Source organism: Gobius niger, assembly GCF_951799975.1.
Source record: "Gobius niger genome assembly, chromosome: 8".
Classification (NCBI taxonomy): Eukaryota; Metazoa; Chordata; class Actinopteri; order Gobiiformes; family Gobiidae; genus Gobius; species Gobius niger.
In genome coordinates this window covers 19,567,452-19,595,087 of record NC_136859.1, presented here as the reverse complement: position 1 = coordinate 19,595,087, position 27,636 = coordinate 19,567,452, and the positions used below count along the sequence as shown (strand labels likewise).

The 27,636-nt window shown below is 39.8% G+C and overlaps 2 protein-coding genes across 4 annotated transcripts in view; one reads left to right on the top strand and one right to left on the bottom strand.

Moving 5' to 3' along the window:
• The window catches only part of eomesb (eomesodermin homolog b), a 383,568-nt gene that overhangs the window by 166,444 nt on the left and 189,488 nt on the right, over positions 1-27,636 (bottom strand). The gene's annotated exons all lie outside the window — the stretch shown is intronic.
• LOC306967220 (CUB and sushi domain-containing protein 3-like) overlaps positions 1-27,636 on the top strand; it is a 184,190-nt gene that overhangs the window by 35,183 nt on the left and 121,371 nt on the right. For all 3 annotated transcript variants that reach the window (XM_079562149.1, XM_079562150.1, XM_079562148.1), the window contains exons 3-5: positions 6,813-6,925; positions 13,672-13,866; positions 23,296-23,554. In XM_079562149.1, coding sequence (XP_079418275.1) covers positions 6,813-6,925; positions 13,672-13,866; positions 23,296-23,554 — 567 coding nt within the window. The remainder of the gene's footprint in view (positions 1-6,812; positions 6,926-13,671; positions 13,867-23,295; positions 23,555-27,636) is intronic.

The window sequence follows — 27,636 nt, the reverse complement described above, 5'->3', positions numbered from 1 at the left end:
CAATGTATCTTAGAATCACTGAGGTTTTCCATTTGACTGAAAAAAATGCATGATAAATGAAATAAGAAAAATACAAAAGTTCAGTTTTAGTCAGTTTTAGTTTTAGTCAGTTTTAGTCATTTTGAGCCTTGTTTTGATCCTGATTTCGTAAAAATGTAACACAATTTGCCTTTTCTGGTATAAATCTAATGAAATGCACGCTTCTGTAATAGCTTACTATAATTTTGCAGTAATATCATTATTAGAATATTCAAGACAGCTATTAAATATTGCAGTTTTTGACAAATCATGCCCTAATTGGACTGTTTTTTACTTCACCACACAGAGCCTACCAATCTAAAGTGGATGGGAAGAAACTGAAACAAAGGATTTGTTTTAGTGCCAACATAACGTTTATCCAAAGTCTGCAGTGATTCACATCTATTAAATCCATAATAAGAAATCCCAGATAAGGTCTTAAGGTTCTTTCATTTAACAATGACAGTAGCCGATTAAACATCTCTTCAATTAAAAGCCCCTGTCTGCATGTGGCTGAACTGTGGCTGAGACGAGATCCAAACATGAATAAATTACAGAGAAAAGACTTTTATTCAAGGCCATTAATCATATCACATCCTGCTGCTTCATCCACTTAACGATGACTTGTTTATTCTGTGACTCAAATCCTATCTGAATGTATTCAATTGGTGTAAAAAGCAACAAAATGGATCATTATATTTAGGGCTCTGATCTGATTTTTTTGTTGTTGCTACAAATGACTATCGTTAAGATGTCAGATATTTTTCAGATAACCTGCTTAATAAAAAAAGGCCATTTTCCAATTATACCTCATAGCAAAAGTTGCTGTCCGTCATTCATTCTCCGGATCTCCTACCATAGAAAATAACACAACGCGGTGCGTTTTTCCCCTTTCAAAGTTGAAAAAAGTAAGTCTCGTTGCTGTCTGAGCAGACTGCTCCCCGTGGCTCGTGAGTCTAGCCTGTCACAACTTCATGGTATCTCTTTGGGTGCGTCGCTTCCTGCACATGTCATATTATATAGGACTTATGCTTACCCCAGACTGGCCTTTAAAGTTACCCTTTGGTGTAGGGCACAAAGGGCTTAACTTTGTATGGTCACCGTCTCACAGGTGGCAAGAATGAGGAAATCAAAACTTTCAGATTTAAGTCAGACTCAGCTCCTGTAGCAATAACGCTCATATTTTATTGATACTTGACTGTCAAAAGAAGATAGTTTGACTAGCCCTTATGACTGTGCTGGTTGCATTTAAGGTAGCTCCAGGGATATTTCCTTTGAGACTGGGGCTTTAGCCTCCACAGTTGTAGTGTCCCCTTTGATGCATATTTTTTACATATTCCTCTACTGCACATTGCAATGTGATTTGGCTAAATGTGGAGGAAACTGCACTGGTATTACAGCAAAAGGAGTCAACAGGCACTTCTACTGTTAAAACTTCTTCATAGAGCAGGCTAACAGTTGTTAAGGGGGCGGGGCTTTTGTTTAAGGTCAGGTCTTCATCTACTTTGTTAAGGTGCTGCAGTGGTTGATTACACAACCTGTTAGTTCTTGCAAAAAAAAACGGGTTGCTGGGGCACGATAACTGCACCAGCCGCTTAAGGCTTCTCCCGCAGGTGGTGGGTCCATAGCAGGACGGGCGACCCTACAACATTCACCCAGGCTGAGCACCAGGCGCCGTCAATCCAGGGAACGCAACCATTGCTCAAATCTCTCCACCACAATAGGTGGCAGCTCAAGGAGGGGTTATTTATGGTTTTATTTATTTATTGCCACTCCCTCGTTTTGTGGTCACCCAAAAGGCTTATTTTTTCTCTCCTAACAATGCAAAAACGTTATTTGAATGCACATTAAATGGAAGCAGCAGAAAGTGTGTAGTTTGACAGAGAGAGCCAGCCACCCGTGGTGTGTGTGCTCTCTGTGGGCGCCTCACTAATCATGTGCGGGACGTCCTGACACCTGCCCGGGGCCTGATGTAGTGTGTTCAGGTGGAAGGAGCGGCTGCATCTGTCCGGCCAATCACCCCAGCTCTGAGCCCAGGCTGCTCTGTCACTCTCATCTATTACCGGGACCAAGTCAGCGGGACACCTGGCCCACAATTTGGACTGACCCGCTAACCTTAGCCATCAAGCAATCAGCCAGAATAACTCTAATTAACACTCTTGGAACACTTAGCTGTTTCACATAATTGGACTGTTTGTGACAAAACTCTTTTTATTGTCTTAGTAAATCATTAAAGTGTGGATAGCATATTTGGTTAATTAATAATGAGATTGTATTTTATCTACAGTATATTGTTTGTTCTTCTGTTTCTATTGTTACACACTGGAACCATAAACCTCTCCATTACAGAGGAGATAGACTTACCCTTGTTTACCCTAAAATCTGACTTTTAATTGCCTAAATCACATAATTCCCTTTCTGTTAAAAAAACATTCTCATTATTGTGAGTATTTCTCCTCTTTTTTCCTGCTTTACATTACATTTTGCCCAGTTATATACAAATCCTTTTATAAAATGGAACTGTTTGTGTTTATGCAGAAGGCACCAGAAGGGCAATTTTCTTCTTGTTCTAGTTATTTCATTTAGACGCCGTCTCCTCACTCACTGCCTCTGTTACCTAAGCAACAGGCAGCAGCGGAGTCCCAAATGACTTGTCGCGTTTGTGCCAAAACAGGGTCACAAAGTGTTTAAAGAGAACACAAAAAACACACAGAGCACCAACTTGTGTGGAAAGTCATTCATTTACCTTATTCTTTTTGTCAAATGTGACTGCATGTTCAGTGTCGTACAGAATATCTCTCAGCTGTCCACATCAGACAGAAGGATGGCATTATACAATTTTAATCCTCCACTGCCAGCTCTCCGTGACCTCTTTAGCACTAAAAATTCAAAAGAAATATACACTTTTACTTCAGTTTGAAGGATTTCTTGGACAGCTACAAATCACTTTTCCCTTTTCAGACAACGTACATAATCACCATTTTTACCAGTGACATAAAGACAAGCATAATCTCATCATTAGGGATGGGCAATATGTTGATGGAAAATGATTGCGATTTTAGCACCAAATAACAATTTAGATAAATACTAAAATCAACTTAAACTAATGTTCCACCCTCAGTTCTCGGTTGTTCCACCATTCCAGGCTTACAAAATGGCTTCCAAACCCTCTATTTGGATTTTTGCCTGTAGAACCTGAACAAATATTATATATACGTTGTATATATATATATATATATATATATATACATAAGTGTGCTTTTATGAGAAAATACATGCCCAAATATGACTGTCATCCCTTTCACCTTTACTCTCCATTTGTTGTCTCTTCTTTCAGCAGCAATAATTGCATGATTAAGTGTTGGTTTAACCCACAGATTGCCAAGAGCTCCGGCAGCAGCATACTGCAGAGATAAGGTCATGGAGGGTGAAGTTGAGAGGAAGCTTGGCCTCGCAGTGGCGCTTTAAGCCCTGCACCATGCAGACTGCAGCCATTGATTCTCCTCCCTTTTCACTTGAGCTCAGTCTGTAATTACTTCCCACATGGGTCTCCCTCCATCCGCAGACATGTGGAGAGGGAGGCCATTCCAGAAGACTGCGCTGCGTGCTGTCAAATCTAGATTCATAAAATATACAACTCCCAACTGCAAATGGCTCTGACCCTCTGATCCTTTACTGCCGGGACAAGACAGTAAAAACTCCAGGGTATATTCTTTATAATTCACTTTATTGGTAATCAGGGCTGCACGATATTGCGAAATAATCTGGAAACTAAAATTATCTCAATTTGGGCTGGGCTCTAATAATACTAGCGTAGACTTGACACTCATTTGTCTTCTGTTGCTATGCTGTTGCTTTGATGTGACATCACTTGCATCAGGTTCAGGGGATACACATTTACAAATAAAGCTCAGATTATCAAATTAATGCTTACACAAAACATTTTATTCCTCCAAAGTCCAATCTTCACTGCAAACAAATGTATGATTTCATGATACATTCATGCATTACTAAATCATGACTTCTAAGGAACAAACATGATCACATTGGTTCATGGATTACTTCATCACTGAATTAAACTTCTAACTAAGGTAATGAATGTACATGAGAATCTTAATAATTCATCATGATCATGAGGATCACATAAGAATTCCATGAATTCACAAAAACAGCAATGAAATGACAATAAAATGATCAACCAATCATGATCATGAAGATCATGCATGAACATCATGACTCATATGGTGGAAATCTACAAAGTATAACTTTACAGGATGAAATTACGACAATCAGGAATTTATCGTTTGCTAATCCTTAATACATCATAATTGCATTATGGTGCATTATCCTAAACCTTTGAACCTGTGAAAGAGCAGCTCTGGCGATCTTATTTGGTTATGCTGTGCTTGTAATAATTTCTAATAAATCTTTAATTCCACACAGAAATTCCAATTGAGGAAACAATTTAGAAATCTTAAACAGGTTAAAATGTTCAGGGTAATGCACCACTTAAGTTCAGGGGACATCATTTGCAAGTAGATTTCCACCATATGATGATCATGTATGATCCTCATGATCATTGATCATTTTATTGTCATTTCATTGCTGTTTTAGTGAATTCATGGCATTTTTAAGTGATCCTCATGATCATGATGAATTATTAAGATTTTCATGTACATTCATTACAGTAGTTGGACGTTTAATTCAGGGATGAAGTCATTCATGAGCCAACATGTGATCATGTTTGTTCCTGAGAAGTCATGATTTAGTAATGCATGAATGTTTCATGAAATCATGCAAGAACTCATGTACCATTATTATAAAGTGTTACCAAAAAACATCATGCTGATATTGCACAGCCCTAATCCCAAAAACAATTAATATTGTTGGTTAAAGGGGCTAGATGCAAGTTTGCCATTTTATACTCACTACTGCCATCTCAGGTCATACGTGTAACTGCACCTTCTGTATTAAGCTCGTGCATGACGGCACTTTGGACCCGAATTAACAACTTTTTGAGTGACAGTTCATGATTTTAGAGGCAGTTGTGGTGAACAGGTCTGGGCTCATTCTACACATTAGGACATGGCTGGAACATGTAGGGTGAGGAAAATACATTATGTTAACATTTTTATACTCTGTATAGTCCCTTTAAATTTCATTCAGCCTTGATTTTATCCTATTTTAGAAATCATGGTTTATGATTTTGACCGTTTGACTTTTAAGTGAATGCTTTTAGATTTGTGTAGAAGTTTGAAACTTCCATATGTTAGTTTGAAAAGCCCTGTTACACAGTGTGCTGTCTTGCACAAGCCAGCTGTATTGAAATCTGCATCAACAGTACTTGGATCCTGGCCTGCTGTGGACTATATCTTCACAAAGAGTAATTGTGTGGACCGGCGCAGTTCACCGTGCTGTAATTTGAAACTCTATTGAAGTTGTAAATACACCATCCTCTTGTTTGCGGCCACTGAGGGGATATCTGTTTTTTTCCTGCATTTGGCCTCCTGCCGCTGTTATTCACTGGGCTTATTTTCGAGCGGACGATCAGACACACACAAACGGCCCCAAAACTAGCAGCGGAGAACAAGATGGACGCGGAAAAATACGACATTTGGTTTGATCCACAAGCCGGGTTCATCCGGCGCGGCACGGCTCAGAACGGCGGAGGTCGATACGACATCAGCAGCTGCTCGGCGAGAATGGTCCGCAACACATCTTGTTTACGACGTCGTCAAAGCAAATGGATTTGTTTGGATCTGCACCTAATTTGAAATGCAGTAATGAACCAGTCTGTTACAATGCAGCTGCCAGCCTTCAAACGCAATCGCACAATGGAACAGAGATCCTCGCATGGGTTTCGATTGTATACTACCCACCAAATTATTGAGGGACAAATTGCATCACAGTTCTCAAAGCTATTCACTTTTATTAGACATAAAACTATAGAGCTGCGGGGTCTGGGGGGCTCGAGGGCTTTCAGTAGTCATCAATTTAAATTGGGGTTCACTTTGCGGAGTGATATGGTACCTTCTTGTTTTTAGTGCTGCCGCTTAGTTCTCTTCTCAAGTATTGTTCACTGTTCAAATGTATCATGTGGCCTTGCCTAAAAGTACAAGAAATAAAAGTAAATAGTGCATAACAACAGTGATTATTTCTTTATGCGTGTAAAGTGGTGCAGGAGCTGTGGGGAAATTGCACAGACCCATTATTTTCTGTTATTGGAAATCTATGGCAACGCTATTATGTCACACAAGAAAATGGAAACTTTATTTAGATTTTTTTTTTTAAGTTGAATTTACTGGTTGTAAGGTCTCTGTGTCACTTCAGCAAAATTCAACACACAAACACAGATGACACTTTCTTTCTTTTTCTTTAACTTCTCTGTCTCAGCTTCTTTCGGTTTGGCTTACATAGAGTGTTTGCGACTTTTTGGAATATGTATCTGATGAGTGTGAATTGAGGCTACAAGGCCACATCAAAATTTAAGAAGGGTTATGCTTTGGTCGTGAAGCAATTCTGGTGAAATTCTCTCTATTACACATTCTGTCTGATGATTCTGTCTGTTGATTTATTCAGAACATAAGTAACAAGATGAAAAAAAAAAATGCACAGACATTTTTATATCATACATTCTCAGACCTCACGTTTTTTACTTGATCAGTTTAGCGTGATAAATCCTCTGACAGAGCTTTCAAAATAAGTTGTTTAATAATGCATCTCTAGTGCTTGAAGCGCTTTATCAGTGGTTTGAACGCAATAGTGTTTACAACTGTGCAATGTGTTTTCTGCAGGTTAACGGGATTCACCATTCCTGCGCCTGTTACCAGCTCTGGGTCCATATTTTCACTGAGGCTTACCAGCGACTTTGCAGTAAGCGCCCATGGATTTAAAGCTACTTTTGAAGGTGAGTCTTGCATCCTTTTGTGTGTAAAGAACAATGTTACATAAATGGTTGGGCCCATCAGCTTGATTTAATTTTTCACAAGCTGTTTTTCAATCCTTATCTGAATGACTATCTTTATATTTCCTGCGCTGTGTTGATTTATCAAAAGCATTCGCCATCTCAAGCAGGCAAATCTCATCTCACTTTTTTTTTTTAATCCATCTCCGTTCCCTGGAAGAAGTGGACCTTTTGGGTGACTCCAGAGGTGCAGTGGAATTGCATGGCAGATGGCGATGGGAATTGGTTGAGTTAATGGATGTAGTGAGTTATGTGTGTTGAAGCAGAGCAGAGTGCAAGAGGGAGCTGTCTAAATATGAACTGTCCTGTGACCAGCCCTCACTCTTTGCTCTTTTCCATCTCAAGATTTCATCTAAATCACATTTGTATTTACACTTTTCTCCCCATAAACTGTCTGTGTTTTACTTTCCTTACGTCCTACTCATTTTACTGGACTCATGTGTGCTTTATAGACAAAGTACTGTAACTCATGGCAAGTGAAGTCTGTATTTCATCCCAGTTTTAGTGCAGGCTATACCCTATATTCCCCTCTCTCTAGGGACATGCATGTTTTCAGGGGATTGTCAAAGTTAAGGTTAAGATATACTTTATTGATCCCTGGAGGGAAATTTGTTCTCTGCATTTGACCCATCCTCAATGACGCTGGGGCGACCTGTATAAACAGTGAGCAGCCAGCTTAGGCCGGCGCTCGTGGACCCATCTCCAGAGGTGGCGCCAGGCTAATGGTCAGAAACACCTGGCTGGAGGATTAACCTATTGTACTTGTTTATAGTTAGGGTAAATCAGAGGAATCCTATGTAGACAAAAGGAGAACACGCAAACTCCACACAGAAAGGCCCCGTCTACCGTGCGCTACTGTGTCCTATAAGTTATGTCAGCCCTGTAGCCAATCATTGTCTAGTGTGCACCTTCCCTAAGGCCCATAGTTACTATGGATACCCCTTCATAGGTAGGTAGAGGCTGTCATGTACCAACATTCCTTTCATACTGATTTGGACATTTTTTTATGCCAAAACTACGTTCTGGTGGATGAAAAATATATGCATGTATTGTTGATTAAAATGTTCTTTCCATTTTTATGCTCTCATAACAAATTCTTCTCTGGCTCTGACCTCTCCACTCCACTAGCCTTTACCCTGCTGTCCTTCCCATCTCCCAGGGCCAACCAGTGCAGCACCTCTCCCCTCCCATCTGCGCACTCGGAACTGGCCTGGCTCTGCATGTCCCTAGACACTTAGTGGGTTAAATTGGATCATGCTCGTCTCCATTTGTTCATAAGATTTTTGCTGTCATAAAGTGTGAAATTGGAGTAACATTCATAAGTAAGAGTAACACAGTAACATTCAGATAAAAAATACTGGATTCGAGATCAGTTCCCGGGGCACTCTTGTAAAAGAAATCCTTGATCCGAATGAGATTTTTTCCTGGTTAAATAAAGGTGTGAATTAGTTCAGGATATCAGTAATGGGCAAGACCAATCAATGAATGCATTATAAACTTTGTACTGGCCATTGTTGCCAATGGATGTCTCAAAATAATTGCACTTTAATTTGTCCAGAGCAATTATATAAATCTATAGGCCTATTTTCTTGCATATTTGAGTCAGTTTGGTGACATGCTCGACTTGTATTTGTTGGTTTCAATTGGTTTCAGACGTCAGACGTGAAAAAAGTCAATGGCATCAATATTGAGAAAGAAAAGGTTGGATTGGTACATCTTAATTATAATGCTATTGAACAGTATGTACACAAATTGTATCTTTAAAAGAGGCCCACAGTGAACCATCTGGTTCATACAGTATTTATTCAAATATATTCTGGTATAATTCTTACACAGGAAGCTTTGCCAACTCTCTGTTTACCTTGGATTTGGCACCAAGGTCTTGGCGGACGTTTTGACCATTAGAAAATAACGTCTTTCGTTGATGACTAACGTATCAGAGACGGAAAAGAAATAAGTTTAGATTTGCTTCATTACCTTATTAGATTGCTTGAGTAAATCAACTGTCCTCGAGGCTTATCAAGGCATGGATCCGTACATTACCAATGCATGTAACCCACTGTGGTTGGCTTAGTATGGAATAACATGAGCACTGTTTTACTTGTTATTTGGGGTGTTTACATTATGCTCAGCAATAGAAGCACCTGGTGCTAACCCCAAACAGAAACTCTGCCCAAAGGAGCCAGGTCCTTTAGGGGTGTCGTATCCAAACCAAACAAACAAACACTCAGTCAAAGTTCTCATTCATAATTCAGAGTGGTGTCTCCTGCTGTGTACATCAGCTTCTCTTCTGTAATGCTGATATGGTTTGCTCCGTTGTGGACATGAATATGTAAATAGTCTCATTCTTATGGCTAGATGTTAGAAGCTGTAGACTCTCCGAGATGATTGAATCTAGACTGCAATTAAGTGGATTTAGATTTGCATAGTTATGAAGGACACAGTGAAGGACATGGTCTCACTGAATCTCATTTCTGGTCCAGCTGTCAATCTCTGGTCAGGTTAGGCTACAGTGGCACAGAGCTCTGACTATGCTCTGACACTCCCGGACACTAAATGTGATTACTGAGAGTAGGTGCACTGTTAGAGCTATTTTTTAAACAAATTATGCTGCATTTGTGGAGGTGACAGGATATGTCCAAAGTCAGCTCATTTCTGCAGTTCAACTTATTGTAACTATTTTCTGAAGCGGAGGGGAAAAAAAGCCCATGGTAATTGTGAGAAACATTTGCGCGCCTCGGTTGTTGCTGAGGCATCTCCCTTTGGTTTGCCAGACTTCCTTCCAGCAGCAGACAGGAGGCAGACATGAAATCCACACAGGCTTAGCTCCTGTGGGGACTGTACACTCACAACATGCCACTCTGTAAGACTCTTCTTCAAAGAGCGTCATTAGACAGGCCAAATGAAGAGCTTTAGCCCTTGTGGTGAAACCGCAATATTTCTAACTTTCATGAGAAATACCAGGTGTGCTTGCTTTTTATCCACATTTTACTCACTGTCCCAACTTTTTTTTCCCTTTTTTTTTTTGCACTGCATTGATACTGTGCTCTGATCTTGTACTTGCATTTCTGTAGAAGTTTTTACGACATTTTTAGTTTCTACCACCAGCCCAAGGTGTTTTCGCACCAGCTGGTTTCGCAGAGTTTGCCTCACTGTTATTGGTTGTCCTTCAGAAAGTAAAACTCCCTGGCTTTGAGCTACTACTGTATCTAACACTTTTCCACTCTTCTGGCAGTTTTTGAGAGCCTCATAAAAGTGGATCATCTCATTTAATGTGGGGTACAGTCTGTTTGCAGCGATTTCACTTAGTTTTCAAACATAAATCTGAATAAAATATGCCTTTTCTATTCAGTCCTCACGCTGAATATTATCCACATATGCTTCTGAATGCACCTATCCCAGTGACGAGCATGTGCCACAGTGGCTTCGACTGTAGAGTGACCGACGGGCAGTGACTCAGTGGATGGGTAATTACGGCTGGGACGCTTCTATTACTGTTTAATGAGAGACCCGAGGTGAGCTTCTCGAAAAACATTTAGCGGAGAACGACACTTATTTTTGTATGAAGGGTCTTCAAAAACATGCTGACGCTCCATAACGGCAAGCAGAAACTACTACTGTAGGGTCCGACAAGTCTATTTGCAAAATGTTTAGTTTGTTGATTGTTGCCAAACACTCAAACTGCTCATAATTATAGCATTTTCTCATTCGCTTTGTTTTTGGGGAAAATGCGTAATTGGTTAATTAAAAGTTTCTCGTGTGAGATCCAAAGTTGCATAATTAATTTGTGCCATTAAGTTTTATATTTGGCTGAACGCAATCTGGTCGGACGCGCAAACATCTGGAGCTAAAATGAGTGCGCTGCTCAGGGGCAAACTCAGGTTCACGGGCTTCAAGCTGCTTTTCGTTAAACATTGAATTAGTAAATTAGATGGTTCTTAACGCCATGTTGTCTTGGTCTTCCTCCAATGCATGTACGTAACATTCAATATATTGCTAATAAACGCAGCAAAGAATAAAAAAATATACAGGATCTCATTCTTGTCACAGTGATGCTCAAGGATCTTTTGCAGTCCTGGTTTAGTTTGATTTGAGGCCGTTTTAGTTACAATGTCGTTGCTTTTGGCGTAGGGCTGTGCAATTTATTGACATTTGATCACAATTTCGATTAATACAATATACATAATCGGAAAAAAAAAATGTATTCAAAAAGACCAACAAAGACAAACAAACAATACGTAACAGTTTCAACAGTTCAACAGAACACAACACAAAATACATTAGACAATAAGTCTAAAGTTTTGACTGGACAGACAACACAGCACTTCAGCACAATGCACTCCAAAACGAAAAATAAAGAAATAGTAATAGCTTTAGTAAATGTTTATCCTTTTAACTTATTATAGAAACAAACAATTATTAAGGATGCCCTCCCGCTTGTCCATCCGAATTGATCTCATGAAGCAAAGCCATATTTCATGCTGGATTACTGTCCCTTCGCATTTCACGTGCCATGGCTCATGCTTTTGCCTGACATAAAAACAAACTGCTCATGCTGCGTTCCATTTGTACTCGGCACTCGGAATTTCCGACTTCCCAGTGGGAACTTTCAACTGGAACGCCCCCCTATCTCGGATTTCCCACTGGGAAAGTCGGACGATCCTCACAACCCCCAAGGTGGGAAAAACAACATGGAGGCGCACGGTGTTAGCAGTAAATAAAAACAACCCACTAAAATATTTTTAGATTTCTTGTGTTTTTAACACTTAAGTTGTCCTCTTTTGCTGCTCACTGTCTGTCACTCAGCTCTTGTGCACGAGTTGAGCCGCTGGGGTTATAAAATGGACAGTTTTCTTTGAGATACTAATCTTGCTCACGTACCTCACGGCTTAAAGCCAACTGCGCTCCCTTATTGATTTGTTACATTATTTATGAGATCGTAGACATAACCACGTTGTTCGGGTTTACAAAACAAGTAAGTTAAGCATCAAAGCTTAAATGTTTCTTATTTCTTTTAATTTGATTACAATTTCCGACTTGACAACTGAAACGCTGGAACTCAGAAAAAATTCTTTCCTAGCTCCGAGTTCCGACCTCCAAGGACAAATGGAACGCAGCATGAGTTTACTTGCGCAGGTGTGAGGGCTGGCCAGCAGGGGGCAGGTGTGAAACAGAGACCTTTCCTCAATTGAGGCAGACTTGAAATCATTTGTACTTTTATGACTGTTCAGAAAACAGAAAATATTCAGCATAGTTTTTTGATTAATAAATAAATAAAATAAAGATAGACTTGTTTTTAAAGGCAACAAATAATCGTGATTTCAATTATGACTAAAATAATCGTGATTGCTATTTTTTCAATAATCGAGCAGCCCTAGTTTGGCGTTACTCCAAAAGCTTCTTGGAAAAAGCCTAAAAAAATATCCTCGAAAATGAGCCAGAAAAGCAACAATAACACAATCGAAAAAACGTGACAAAACTAAAATCAATAAAATTACGACAAAACCGCTTCAAAAAAGTCACGATCAGTTTTTGTTGGTAGTAGTTTGATTAATGCTTAGCCTGACTGTTCTCTCCAAAAGGAATCTTCATGTGATTGGCCCATGTTCAACGCAATGAATATAAAGTGCTTGTGGCTGAGGAGCTTGTATCAACACAAGCTGCTAAAGAAAACACCCGTCCTCACTCTGCATACTGTATGTAGACGACGATTATCTTCATGCTAGTACTTTTAAAGTCGAATTTGTTTTCCAGTGTCCTGTGTAGCCGATATCCAGAGGGTGTGTTAATATTTAGATTTGCGTTTGATGTGTTTAGTTACACTTTGTTGAACCCTGCACTTTTAATATTTCAAACAAACACATGGAGATTTCACAGTCTCCGTGAGCCCCATAGAGACACAATTGCCGCGTGGTGCCAGAATCCACGCTGCGCCCTGGGTATGCTCACTCATTGAAGTTTGTGCTACATAGCTGTGATAAACACGATCCTATACACGAGCTGCAGCAGCATACCACAGAGGCATGCGATGTGAACAATGCGATGTGAACAATAACATTTAGGTGATAACGATGGATCGATATTTCAATATAATTCAGATTATTTTTTAAACACATTTTTAGCACCAACAGACATTTTTGTATTAGCCCCATGAAACCCAGCATCTTTCCAGGCTTATTAACTTCGATTGATTTTTTCCCTCACAAATGCTGTTATGCATCTTAATGTGTCGATAAAATTCACAGTAGTTGGTGATTTTAAATGCTAAAGGGGAAGCACGTGTCTGTTTGTTTTTATGATATTTTACAGCCAACTTTTAAATATTGAAAAGCACACATTTGCTGGGTATATAGACTACTGTCTCAGTAAATGATAAATATAGCTGCCTACTGTTTACTCATTCACAATTGGGATGTGGTGTGCAAATAGCCACAAGCTTCAGAAGCAGCTGCTAAATGCAATACGAATGGTTTAAAATAGCATTTAATTGGTGCTCGTAACAAACTGCAGAGTTTTGCTGTGTTAAACTAAATCAGCCCAATGTGTGAAAGCTTTGTAAGAGGGCTGCTGTGCCATGCGTAGTTTTATCATACAGTAGATATGGAGAGACAGGTTGTGAGAGGGATTTTATCTACAATATCATAATAATGAATATAATATATATGTATGTTTTTCCTTTTCTTTTTCAGAACTCAAAAGCAGTACGTGTGGAAATCCAGGGGTCCCTCCAAAAGGCATTTTAAACGGGACCCAGTTCAATGTAGGAGATAAGATCCGATACAGGTGTGTGAGTGGGTACGTGCTGGACGGACACTCTCTGCTCACCTGTGTGAGGACGGCAGGAGGGGTGTCTGTGTGGGACTTCCCTGTGCCACTCTGCAGAGGTAAGGCCTCTCATACACACTATTGTATCAGTGGTTTTTGTTGTCGTGATTTGTATGTAGCATTTTACGTATGCTAGGTACATGGACCTTCTTTATGCAAACAAGAAATTACAAAAGTACACATGCCACGCAATAGAGTCTGAGGTCTAATCCATAACAAATAATGAGTAGTTTAGATTAGATTTTTTTCCTGTCTATTGGAGATTAGAACGTCATGTGAATTTTGTAGTGTGAGCGCAACTCAGAGCTATTAGGATAGGGTAGTGAACTTAACGTTGTTACGGAATAGGGAAGCACGATATTGAAAAGCTTGGATATGCAATATTGCGATGATAATATTACTGCGATATTTCACGAAATTGTTTTAACACAGTGTGTTCCACTTGTTTTACTACACAAACTGTAAGCAAATGGGTTCTGTGCATGCAAGTGACACGTGCAATCTTCAGAGGTAGCTGTCCTTCCTCCTTCGTTATTTCCCCAATAAGGTTTTATCGGTGTCTTGCACAAAACAATGAATAGTTCAAGAAAACTTCACAGACATTGTGTTACTGATGGAACGTCATTGGCTACGTGTTGTTGTTTTTTGACTGTTCATTGAGGTAATAGTTTTTTATCTCAGAGCTAAAAAAATAACTCCACAAAAATGAAACAAAAAAATGAGCTGATTATTTCTTTAGCCAGCTCATTCAAAATCTTGGTGCTACTTTGATTTTTATTTAGTTTTAGCCGTTAGCTGAAAACACCTACTGTGATGAACACAGAAGCTTCCTCCAGTGAATTTTGTTGCTCCTGATGCGATGTTTTTAACACGATGCGAGTGACTGTCCAGCTCACGGTCTGCCATTTAATTTTGTCCCATGTCTTTATTTGGACAAGACACTGCAACTAACTCACAGGGAAATAAGGAGACAGGAAGACTTCCTGAGAATTCACTCGGAAGTCTTGTGATGCTCGCGTGCATATGAACTTTTTTTTTTTGGATCAAAAACAAAGCAAGTTAAAGTAAAATTAATTTCCAGACGTCACATTTCAAAACACTTCAGAGTAATTCACGAGCAGAGGACTGTGTTGTGCATGTAGTGTGTTGGCTTTACTACATGTTACCCTGGAGAAATGTCAAATTGACAGCTTATTGTTTCACATTACCTCTCACTGTTTGATTTCCCAGAATTACATTTGAAGTTAATTGCTGTGCAGTGATTGACAGTGTGAACGGTGTGTGCGCAGCTGCTCTGCCCCACAGTTAAATATGCTTGTCTTAATTTGATATATTGATTTAATTCCAAACTCGTGAGATTGAACTGATTTGACTTGAAGACATTGACTTGAGCTATGCAAAGTTAATGAAATATATTCCTGTAGGGCAGCTTCTATCAGTCCTGCGATAAGCTACACCTATAAGGTCATTACAGACGGTATTTAATACTGCTTGAAATAGCTCCTGGATCCTTCCGTTTTTATTCCATCTTGTTTTCCTTCTAAATGACATTAGCTGCACTTGTCCATCATGAGGAACCTGGGTGTCTGTCATACTGTACAAAAGCATTAGTAGAGTGTGCAAAATACTTGCAAACATGCTAATGGCAACTTAGTGTGAATGTTTTCAATAATGGTGTAGTGTAAATTATGTTTTTTTTAAAGAGCACTATTACTCTGTGACACAGCACGTGGTCTCACTTTGTTACATGTAAGGTAACGACACCTCTAGCTCTAAATTACTTGGCAGTCTACAACACATTGTCTCTAGTTGTAAATGAGTTCACTTACTGCATTAAGTGAAGTAACTCCACAAACAAGTGAAGTCTGGTTCTAACACATTTTTCTTAGTGCTGGTTGAAGCGCTTAGTCATCTAAACAGTAGCATGGGGATTAACTCGGAAAAGCCCACTTTCCAGATATACATCCTTAAGCAATCCCAAAGCCAGCAGAACAAATTTGCTCTTGCCGACTCATTCGACAGTGCCGAGCACAGCAAAAAGGAAGTGGTCGAGCATATGTTAGAGAAGTGACATGCTCGGAGGAAACAAAGCGTCGCAGATGGAGGGCTTGGTTCGATTTAAGGATGGTCTTAGCTTTCTTTAACCAGAGGCGCAACAACATGTCTGCTGTTCTGGCTTGGGCACTGTCACCGTTTAAATGTGGGCTCGCTGCTGTGTGCAGGCAGATGGTCCTTTGATCTTATTCCCTGAGAGATCAGGGCCTTTCTGCACATCACCCATTGTTTTACACAATACACAGAACAACACGCCAGCCACTGGCGTGCAGTGTCCAGCCACTGCATCCTCTCAGACGCCTCGCCTTTCAACATGCCACCTCCTTTTGTGGCTCCTTAACGCTTTCATTTTCGTTTGCTGCTTTCTCAAGGCCACAATACATATCTACACGGAATGAGAGTTTGAACTGGTGTGTCGTTTCTCGATGTAAAAGCGTGTTGAGTGCCTAATGTAGGTAGAAAAGCATTACGGTATATAAATTGAGATAATTTACCATAATTTATATATTTAATTGTATATGCTCGTTTCACAAATAAAATGTATGTGTTAAAAAAAAAAGCTCATACAGATTTGGTGCAAAAATAAATATAATTATGTAGTTTTAAAATAATAATTATTTCCTTTATTTTATCAGGCAAAACATTAAGAACAATTTTTTTTAAATAAGGAACCATTCACCCATTCACACTATCGTTCATACACAGTCTACACAAACAGTGGAGAAAAGGTGAGTGAAGTGTCTTGCCCAGTTGTGGCCAGAATTTGAACTGCCAGCCTGCTGGTTATAAGAGCTCTATCAATGACCACTGGACAGGACACATCTATAATTAGGATTATTAAAGTATCTCTGTGTCTCAGGGAGTTAAAATGGTTCCATCAGGGAGGGCAGCTAGCAAAAACGCTATGCCACATGGAAACTCCAATTGTCTACATGTATCTCCCATTTTTTGAGTGTTTTTTTTCATCCTGCATTTGAACATTCAGATTCTGGCAACTAAGTGCATTACTACATGATGGAGCAGTTTTAAATGTAGAAACCATCATTCGATTTCGAGTCAGAACTTACATCATGCTAGTCAATATGGCTGATTTTAGAAAATAGACTCTGAAAGGGTTAGACAAGCGCAGCCCGGACCAGTAGAACAGGGCCAGAATTAATGGATATTGTAATTGGGAGTTGCACCCGCGCCCCTGAAGACCTCATTTCAATTACTTTCATCTAAATTGTCTCTGGACATTCATTAAAGTAGGCAGCGAGACAGCACACACGGACGCAGCAGCAAGACCACGAGAATATGGGCTATTGATACAGAGGCACCGCTGCCAGACTCTGTCCAGCACAAGAGCAGAAATAGGACGCACAAAACCCTTTCATATACTGTGTGTCACAATGGAACAAACAGAGATGTCCGAGCACTAGCTTTAATCATCCGAGGTACCATTTGCCAGCGCTGCAGTTCTGCTTTATGTCCTCTAAGCCGTTGCATTCACTCGCCTCCTATTATTATTTTGTGAAATCCTTTGAGGACAACAATGGCAATCTCAGTCACTGCGAGACGTGCCTCTTCATCTACTCAATGACTAAGTTAGGATTTGTGAAATGTAAATAGATGTCGTTCCACGTCCTTCACAACTAATAGCAATTCTTAATCATAAGAAATACCCACTGTGTTGTTTTTCAAGAGCTTTTTGATACGGTTTGTTCAGGCTCTCAGTCTGTATTGGTGGATGTCTAGCTATTCATCACAAAGCCGACTCCAAACAACCAATACAGAAGACTTGAAAAAAACATTCTCTAATGGTTTTGAGACACAACTGACTCCTGTAAAAAACAGGTCTGTGCTCCAGGGGTGGGAACCTCTGGGTCCCTCACGATTTGATACAATACGCGATACATAGCTCACGATAACGATGATCTCAGCCGATATTGCGATTATCGATGTATTGCACAAAAATAACCTATGATTTGTTGCGTTTTTTTTAAGAAACATGCAATATTTTAACTTTTTTTTAGTACATATTATTCATCATACGTGACAGTGTTTGACCCAAGGGCTTAAAACTGTAGTGCTGCCCCCTACAGTTCTGACTGTATTCTTGATCATTATTGGCCTCTATTGACTGTGAAAACTGTGGAGCACTGCTACCTCATTAATATGCATGACATCGGCAATTAATATGCATGATGTCATCAAAGGTATCGATATCGGAATGAAAAGTATCGGCATCGTATTGTCCAGCAAAATATCACGATATATCACAAAACCGATATATTGTCAGACTCCTACCATGCACTACACTACATAACATACTGAATGTGGTGTTTTTAGACATCCCAATTGCTATTTGATTGGCACGTTCATACCTTTTTGTTGGTAGTAGAGCGCCTTTAGTCATAAATTTCTACCGTCAGTGATTCAAACTGCAGCTTTTCTAAAATGAACATCAGAATTATGCCATATTTGGTGGAATATGATCTTTCTCTCTGAGCCAGTTACAGATTTCTCACCATTCCCTCATCCTGTTCAATGTTTAAATACGACTTCATACCACGGCAAATGAGGCGCCGGGTGTAGACTGCGCCACGGCCCACATTAACATGGGGATGATTACAAAGGCAAAACCTGAGGTACTGTCGAAATTATACATGAGTTCGACTCCTCTCTCCGTTGGGGGAACTATTTCTAAGTAGAAAGACAAGTGTTTTATATCAGATCAAAGTCAAGGGGAGTGCGCCTAATCCCTCCTCGAGTCGCATTAGAGAGCTGATTCTGCTGATGTAAATGAGCCGAGGTAAAGCAGGCCTAATCCGCCGTGGCGTCTTTTTTTTTTTTTTTACGCTACATTTTAGAGGCATCTGAAGGTACATGCTCCGATAACTTACTATTGAAAAACTCAAATGTGTTATTTTACGATGGATACGTCTTTAAGCTTATGTTGTGGAGACCAGCGCAGGATGAAGACAAATCAATGACTATTCAAACTTCTGAGTGCTTGAAATTTAAGGAGTCCAGGATTGAAAATTAAAAAAAAATAAATGCATAAGAAATGGCACCTTGTTGAGTGGTTCTCAGACTGTGGCATGTTTACACTGACTGTACTTGGGTTTCTTCAGGTGGTAAACTTGGTCATCTGAAATATTAGAATTCATTGATTTGAATTAGAGATAATGTATGCGTTAGTTATTCTACAAGATTTGTGTTTTTGCGGTTTAAATATGGTTTAGTTTAGACACATTCAGGTCTATTTAAAAAAAACATCTTTTTTGGAACTAGCTTTGAAATGATTTGATCTTGATGGAGGCCTTTTAGTACTTGGATGGTCAAATAATTTATGAGGTTAAGTCTGAGAACCACTGGTCTAAAGTAAATACATTTTTAATAATATACCGGTATGTATTTATGTTTTTATGATTAAATAATGAGCTCAAGTCAATGTATGTGGTAATGTGGTCATTCCCAGGACTGAATACGCAAAGGTTAATGACATAACAAACAATGTCAAAGCAAGTCACAGGACACGAGAGGACGTTTCCAGGAAGGATGAAAGGAATTCTTATTTTTTATTCGTTTTTTATGGCTGAATAGTACTTACAAATGCAGTACCAATACTGAAAATTGAAACCATGTGCAGGAAAAAATACTAACGTGCCTTGTTTTTCAACCCTAATGAAAGCCTCTCAGCCTAATTTTGTAATTTGTGCAGTTTAATTGGCCACACATTAATGACCTCTGCGGGAGGTCGCCGTCATTAAAACTGCGTAAATAACTGTGTCACAGTTTCAAGGGTGTTCTCTTCAATCATATACCATTTAAATGACGAGATGAAAGTAATACTGGTCAATTTTAATTAACGGATAACTACTGGCCACTTTTTCTTCTCTTTTGCACTATTACGTCTTTATAATGTACAGATGTGTACAGAATTGCTGTGTGTTCATTGCTTGATACTTGCCACAGTTTACGGTCATGTGTGTTAGCAGGGATGTTTTTTGCTAAGCTCTATTCTGAAAACAATATAGTATTACAGTCTGTTCATGTTTTTATGGAGAATTATTTACTTTCAGTTTCTGCCCTTGATCAACCTCTTGACAATAATAAATACATAATAATAAAAAATGCTTGTGCTTTGGCCTTGCCTGGAAGTTGCAAAGAATCTGCTGGATCCTCTGGTCAAAACAAGTCACAGGAAGAATTCCAAGAAAACACTTTACATCGCTCCTCTGCCTGCCAGCAACCTTATGGAAATACTTGAGGCAGTTGCTCACATTTTTTCTGCTTATGTTACACACAATCCTTGACACAAAAGGCTGGCTATATATGGGGAATAGGTTTAAGTGATAGAGAATCTTTTCTGCGCACTTGTATTGTGACAAGGCCGCATACATTGGACAAATGAGATGCGGGCCTGAAATGGTCTTATTACATGGGAAATGTATCATATGTGGACATCAATGAAGCAGTATCATTGTGCCATCTCTCTATCTTCACTGAATGGCTTTGATCAATGGCTGTGTCTCCATGTCAAAGGCAGAAGTCAAGTTAACTAGCTTCCCGCTCATCTCAATCCTATATATCTTTCTGTTTGTAATGTAATCCGCCCACCTCTTTGTTCCTCGCTTGGACCAATGGCGAGATGAGGCACACCGGGATGTTTTAAGGCTGGCAGTTCTGACAGGCTTGAGTTGAGCATCGCTGAAATATCAAAAGGGTTTCCACTGGCACAGCTGAGTGTCACATATTAGTCTTAAATGATGTGAAAACTGTGAAAGCCCCACCATCATTAGCATTCTTCAGGGAGAGAGAGGGAAAACTGTTAAAGATGGATGGAGGGTGGAGAGATAGTGAGTGGTGTGAGGGGTTCGGGGAAGCGGAGGTGCATGATATGAAAAGACAAACTGGCGTAGAGTGAGAGAAGAGCGGGCCCCTGTTATATCACAGGGCATTAACATTCAGCCGACGTGCTGTTGGTCCACACAGTGGGAAAATATACAATTTCAGAGCCATAGAAGGCTTGTTTATCACCACTATTTTCTGCGCTTCCAAAGAGATTGTGGTAAAGAAACCCATTATGAAAACTTTGAACCTTTAATCGCTTTAAACTTTGTGTGATAAATAGTTTTCAGATGCATGCGATCTTAGGTTCTTCAAATGACCTCACTGTAAAACATGACGATCTGTAATGGAGATCACTGCGTCTGATCAGAAACACAAGAATCTGTCTGAAGTGTGTTTGGACAAAAAATATTGGATTTCTACAGTCGTCTCCACACACCCCTGTAAACAGCTGGTCATCAAGCCTGATAGTCATTATTTATCTCTGCAAATGTTCCTTGTTTTTGTACAAATACCACTTCAAAAACCTCTAACTCTGTCTTGCCCCTTCCTAAACACTTCCACAGACTCACTCTGAGGCAGAAAGTCACAAAATAAAGGGAAAGATTCAGTAACACTGAAGAAATGCAGTTGTTTATATTATTTACGACCGTTTACTAACATTGGAAATAACAGCCATTTTCTTTCTCCTGTCAAACTAGGTTAAAATGACCTCATGGTGAAAAATCTGCGCAGGGCGTTAGTTTGAAGCCTCAAGGTTCAGAAAATATGCAGAAGTTTGAAATTAAATTTTTAATCCGTTTTATAGAAGCGTTTTGAAAAACAATGTAAGGCTATGGAGTCAATGGGCACACAATGGAAATCCATTTTAGTGACTTTGCGACAGAAAGTTGGCAATGAAAGGGTTCTATTATTTTAAAAGTTTGAATATTTTTATATGCATGACAAGAGGAGAGGTCAGCCTCCAAATTAAAACCAAAAAGTTTTTAAAAATATTGTTCCTTCATTTTTTTATAGCTCTCTAAAGTGAAAAGCACATTTTTGTGTGGAAGCTCCCACAATGCAACATGTTATACTAAAATTGCCGCTATAAACAAATTTCAACTTAGAAACAAATCCTTTGGGTCATTTCACACAGACATCAGGCCACATCAGCCAGACCAGACATTTCCCATTTTGGGTTTGAAATTTTAAAAATATATAATTTTTTGTGTTTTTGGAGCATGCGCTGTAGCAACTTTGGGTCAGAAAGTTGGCAATGAAAGGGTTAAAACATTATGAAAGTTATAATATTTGTATATGTATGGAAAGAGGAGAGTCAGACCTTCAAAATAAAATAAAAAGTGAAAAGTGTTCCATCATGGAGTTATAGCTCTCTAAAATGTCAAGCACATTTTTGTGTCGAAGCTCCCTTAACGTGAGTATTTTATTTATGAGTGTTTACAATGGGGTAAAAATCCAAATGACATCAAATTATTTTAGATCACCAAAAAATACACCCCCTGGGGAAGTTTCACCCAACTGGCTTTAAAAATGTAGGAGTTATGCAAAAAACAAAAGCCCCAAAGCACAAAAGTGTGCTTGGGTGTAATTAAGGGTTGATATTACAGGCAAACAGGACTTTTACCTATTTTGTGCATTCTTGACCAAAGCTTTTTGCTAGGAACTGATGCTGAGTGTGTCCGGCCCATAAATTAATTTGGATTGAAGGGTGTGGGCAAAATCCTACATACAGACAACATTGTTCACAGGGCTAGCCAAAACAAAATAAACAAGTGCAGGAGAAGGCTCCGGAACAACTGCACCAACACTACTGGCAAATACATCTGACACACTATAGATGCAGAAAGACGATATACGATTTTTGACATAGGGCCTTATTTCCTAGTTATCCAGAGTGTTGATGATTTCGGGAGATTTTTTTTTTTTTTTTTTTTTTAATTCATGCAGTCCTTATATTTGAAGAGTTTAGTGGTGCTAGGCTAGTGCATGTCTATGGTAACTAGTAGCCTGCATTAAAAACCTCTTCAAAATCATGGGGTCGTCCTCCAAATGTTGCCATATCTGATTTGTAGAAAACTCCTTTGTGAATTCCACGTGTAGTAATGCCGGCCGTAGATAAACAAACTACTGTAGATCTGGCAACCTAGCAGATCACTCCGCCGCTGCGTAGCTTAGGAAGCTGATGCTGCTCAAAGATACAAAGATTTTTTAATGCAAAATGGTTATATTTTTAAAAAAATGATTCAGTCAACACTCAACACAGACATTTATGGGTAGTCTGGTGTTATAAGTGATTTGCCTCAGGTGCTGTGCTTGGGTCAGACTGTTTTACTATTTACCATAGACATGCACTAGCCTAGCACCACTAAACTCTTTAAATATCAGGACTGCATGAATAAAAGAAATCTCCAGAAATCACTTAACTATGAGGCCCCATGTCAAAAATCCTGAAATATCCCTTTAAGTATGGACTCTTTTACATTTTAAACTCTGTATTGTTTTAACTTTAAAGTGACAACACAATTCTGATCATTTTTCAGTGAATCAGTGTGAACTAATCCACTGCCCGTTCTTTCTGTCCTTCTGTCCAACAGCGGAGGACACGTGTGGGGGCACCCTGAGGGACACGAGTGGGCTTATCTCCAGCTTCGACGTCCCCGCCAGCGACTCGTCCCCCGGGGCCGGTGCTGCGGGTGGGCGAGGGGCGGCTGGAGGTCTTGGCAGCAGCGGGGAGTGCAAATGGACCATCCTGGCCGACCCAGGGGACACCATCTCCCTGGTGTTTACCGAGTTTCAAATGGAGGAGAAGTCCGATTATTTGGAAGTGGAGGGATCAGAGCCACCGAGCATCTGGTGAGTCACTGTATTAAACTGGACTGCAGCTGGGAACACTGCTGTTTTATCAGAATGAGACACTCCACTCGAATACATGAGTTTTCTTACTCTTTTTATTGTTTTCCTTTTCAAAAACCACATCCAGAACTACATGGGGGACACTGAATAAAACAGTTTGATATGTTGTTCTAACTCTAGGTAGTGGTCGATAACTGTGCTACAATTTATGCTATAACTGGGACTGATTTGGGATTTTGATATGGTACATTTGGATCTTTTATCTTTCCTTCTGTGGTTATCCTTGTTCTTCCCTTTCATGCAAACATAAGCACACCCTTCCTTTGATTTTTGTAGATCTGTGACTGATAGTCTGGCCAAGGAACCACTGACATAAAACAGCCCTGTTGCCTTTGAACGATGAGTTAACAAATTGTTCTGGGGTGAAACTAAACGCCAGTGTGTAAATGTTTCTGACCCCCACCTTGAGGCGAAGGTTATCGATCAGCTGGCATCTGCTGGCTTTATGTGCTCCTGCTGGGCATTCATTATAATTGGCTGAGAGGAATGTTAGTCTATCAGTGAGCGATGAGAGTGGTGATGGTGTTGTCCCTGAGACTGCTGCTCTGGAGTTTCAGGACTGCGATCAGTGTCAGATCAGGACAGAGCTGAGTGACCTCCACCGCTGACTTTTATTTTATCTACAGAGACGGGCTGACGATAACAAGCAGCCAATTGCAGTCGGCCATTTTGTTGTGTAAACCGCAAGGGGGTTCACGTATATTTCTGCATTTATGAGAGGTGATAAAAGTGTTTCCAGGGACAGACATACCTACAAGAGTTTTAGGTGTGATTTGACTGATCTGGTAATATTCACATTAAAACAGTACTAATTAACTTGTTTACCTTAAAGGGGGGGTTGTTATGCAAAATCGACTTGTTCAAGCTTTACATCATGTTACTATGTCATTCCCTCATTAAAAACATGCCTGAAGTGTTGCCTTGGCACATTCACGTATTTTTGAGTAATCTGTAAAAACTCTGATGGCAGCCATTTTAGGGATAGGTTTGCCCGAGTCCTCCTAGGAACGCCCCCACCTCCTGGAGACGCCTCCGAGCTTTCGTCACCAGCTGAGTAACCAACCACTGCTGCTCAGCAGAACCCCCTCCCCACTGATGCCACAGACAGCGTGTGGAGGGGGCGTGTCGGAAAGGGTCAGAGGTTCTTAAAGAGACAGAGGCCTATTTCTAGACATTTGCTACAGCCATTTTGAGAGAGCAATTTTATACATGGCAGTTATTTTAATTTACTGCATTTACAGACCAACAGAAGGTTTTGTCATCATTGTAGTGTGCTATAGACTGGTGCTATGTGACTGAAAAAAGCATAATACCCCCTCTTTAATAAATCCTTTCCGTAGTCAATTGCAACTTCACTGACACCGGGTCAGAGCCACCAATACACACAAATGGAAGAAGAAGCTAACAAGCTAACAGGCAAAGCTAACTGCGGGCTAGCACCACTTAAACAGTATTTACAGCCAAGTTTGAGTGAAAAAAATGATTTCCATTGTGTAATTGGATGAACAATATCCCTCTCTCCCTTTGTCTTTTCTGTCAGCGTAATATTTACTCTCACGGACAATTAATGAGTAAAAAACGCAACATGCTACGACACCTGCAGTTGCGGTTATGGCCTCTAGGGGCTACTTAGTACTGCTTTAAACTCTAAATGGATCAAATTGCAGATTCATGTTTTGGCATTTAGCTTATTTTATTTCATTAGCCTTTTTTTGCTGTGTGCTGATTTTAGATTTTATGTCAAATGTTGTTTTTAAGGATTGGCACTCGCCCAGAGGGTAGGACCTTGTGTTATTGCATTCAAGAGTCAGCTCAACAGATTGCTGTTTTATTGGGTTATTTCGCAGTGGATTTAATCAAGGAATTTGGTGTTTTATTCATTTAAAGGGTTTCTATAAATGTCATTTCCCTAATTGTGTCAGTAATAGTATTCTCTATCGCCTAACTACATTTTGTTAGAACAAAAAATGCTTCCAACAAAACCTTTATCCAAGTCATCCTTAAACCCTTGCATTTGTCAACACGTCGTTTTGTGTGGCCAAATGTCAGGCTCTGTCAGCTGGATATGTCTTTTTAAATCCAGCTCTAAAAGGCTGGCATTGAGCTGGGCACAGGGCGCAACATTTAAAGTAATGGCTTCCGAACAGGTAAACAGAAAAAGGAGACAAACGGAATTCAGAGCGCACCCTCTCATAAATTTCATTGCTCTATCTCACTCTTTTATGAGTGTTTCTGAGTGTGCACAAGGCCAGCGGCCAGCCAAACTTTCTGGTATCCTAACTTATACAGCTCCCACTGCTGCCGGCAAGACAAGAAAACTGTCAATTTACCCTTGAGCTTTAGCGCGGCCTAACCAAGACTGACAGCTTAAGACCCTGAGACTGCCGTTCAACCTCTTTGCTGCATAAATGTTTTTAGGCAAATCATCTTAATGCTCGCCTCAACCTAAATTTACTTTCTTTCTTTTTTGTTAACAGGCCAAGTTTACTCCACTAGACAAAACTTTACTATAAATTGTTATATACTTGGTTCTGTAGGGGAGACTTTTTGTTGACTATTTTCAGTGTACAGGCTAACAGCTTTCATCCCTTAATCAATTGAAGATTTTTTATCTGATCTCCACAAATGAGATCATCGATTACATGATTGTGACAGTATAGAGGGCTGACGCGAGGTTAAGCATCAATCACTGAGCAGGTGAACAAAAAATCTCTAGGTCCTTTCACTACAGCCAGCATCAATAGCATGACCTTTAATAGCATTGTGCGCATACCGTCAAAAGTACAGCGATGTTGTCGTGTCACTATTATAAATATTGCCATTTAGTCATGAAAGGTAAGCTATATCTGTGCTCCTGTACTGATGGTGGTAATTTTTGCTACGTGTTTGTAAAATACGCTTAAAACCACCATATGTACTTTTAAAAAAAAATCTCCAAAACACAACTGCTCGCTGTAGCTGAGTGACACTTTAATCATCTAACAAGAGGTTTTTAGCTCAAACTAGTTCTTGGTCAAAGTCTATTGTTTATTTGAAGATATACTATCAGACTAACACTGACTGAAATACAGCTATTTTTTTCATCCTATCATGGATATACATATTGTTACATACTTAAAGAAACAGGCCACCATTTTTCCATACAGAGATATGCTCTTACCTGACATGTCTGGTCTTTGTGTGTGCGCTCAGTCACACAGCTTCTCCTCCTCTCCTGGGGGTGAAGTTAGAAGCGACCAAGCTCTTCATGTTTCTTCTATTTAAGTAACATAAAATTATAGTCACGCAGTAAAGTGAAGATATTACTGCGCAAACGTCGAAGTGCTTCTAAGGTGTTATTACACCTCACAATGAGTTCCGCTTTTTATCCACTTAGAAAATCGCATCAACTCGTCTAAGCTCACGTAAGAACATGTCTCAGTATGGAAAAACGGTGGCCTATTCATTTAAGAACTTGCCCACCTCCTTTTCCCACAACACCTGACATATCATTTCATCCAATTACATTAGACTGAGACAGAGGCAGGTTTTATCTAACACCACTACTTCAATGGCTGAGTGCACTTGCCTCTTAATACTTTAATATCACCCTAACTAGCAGGCACCACATTGTGGGGTTTCCTATATATCGCACTTCACCAGTCAGCACTCATATTATTTTGCTTGATCAGTCCAACCATACCATGTCCCAAGACACCAGCACTGTGCCTCCAAACCATATATATCATTATCGCTGCGGCCTTTGTACGGAGTATCTACAGTTGACAGTGGGTCATGTTTTACTTACTTTGCTCCACAGGCCTCAGCGGCTCTGCATCCAGTGTATTTATCTTCAGTTGTCTTCTATTTATAACATCACATGGCTGCTGCCGGGAGCATCCACACTTCCTCTGAATGGATACAGCTATATTGTCACCAAGAGTTTATTCTCACCCTTTCCATCCACAGCAACGGCAAATGTATAGCTTCATCTGCGAAATACATAGTGCCCATTCTCACAGAAATACAGCGCATGAATTCCT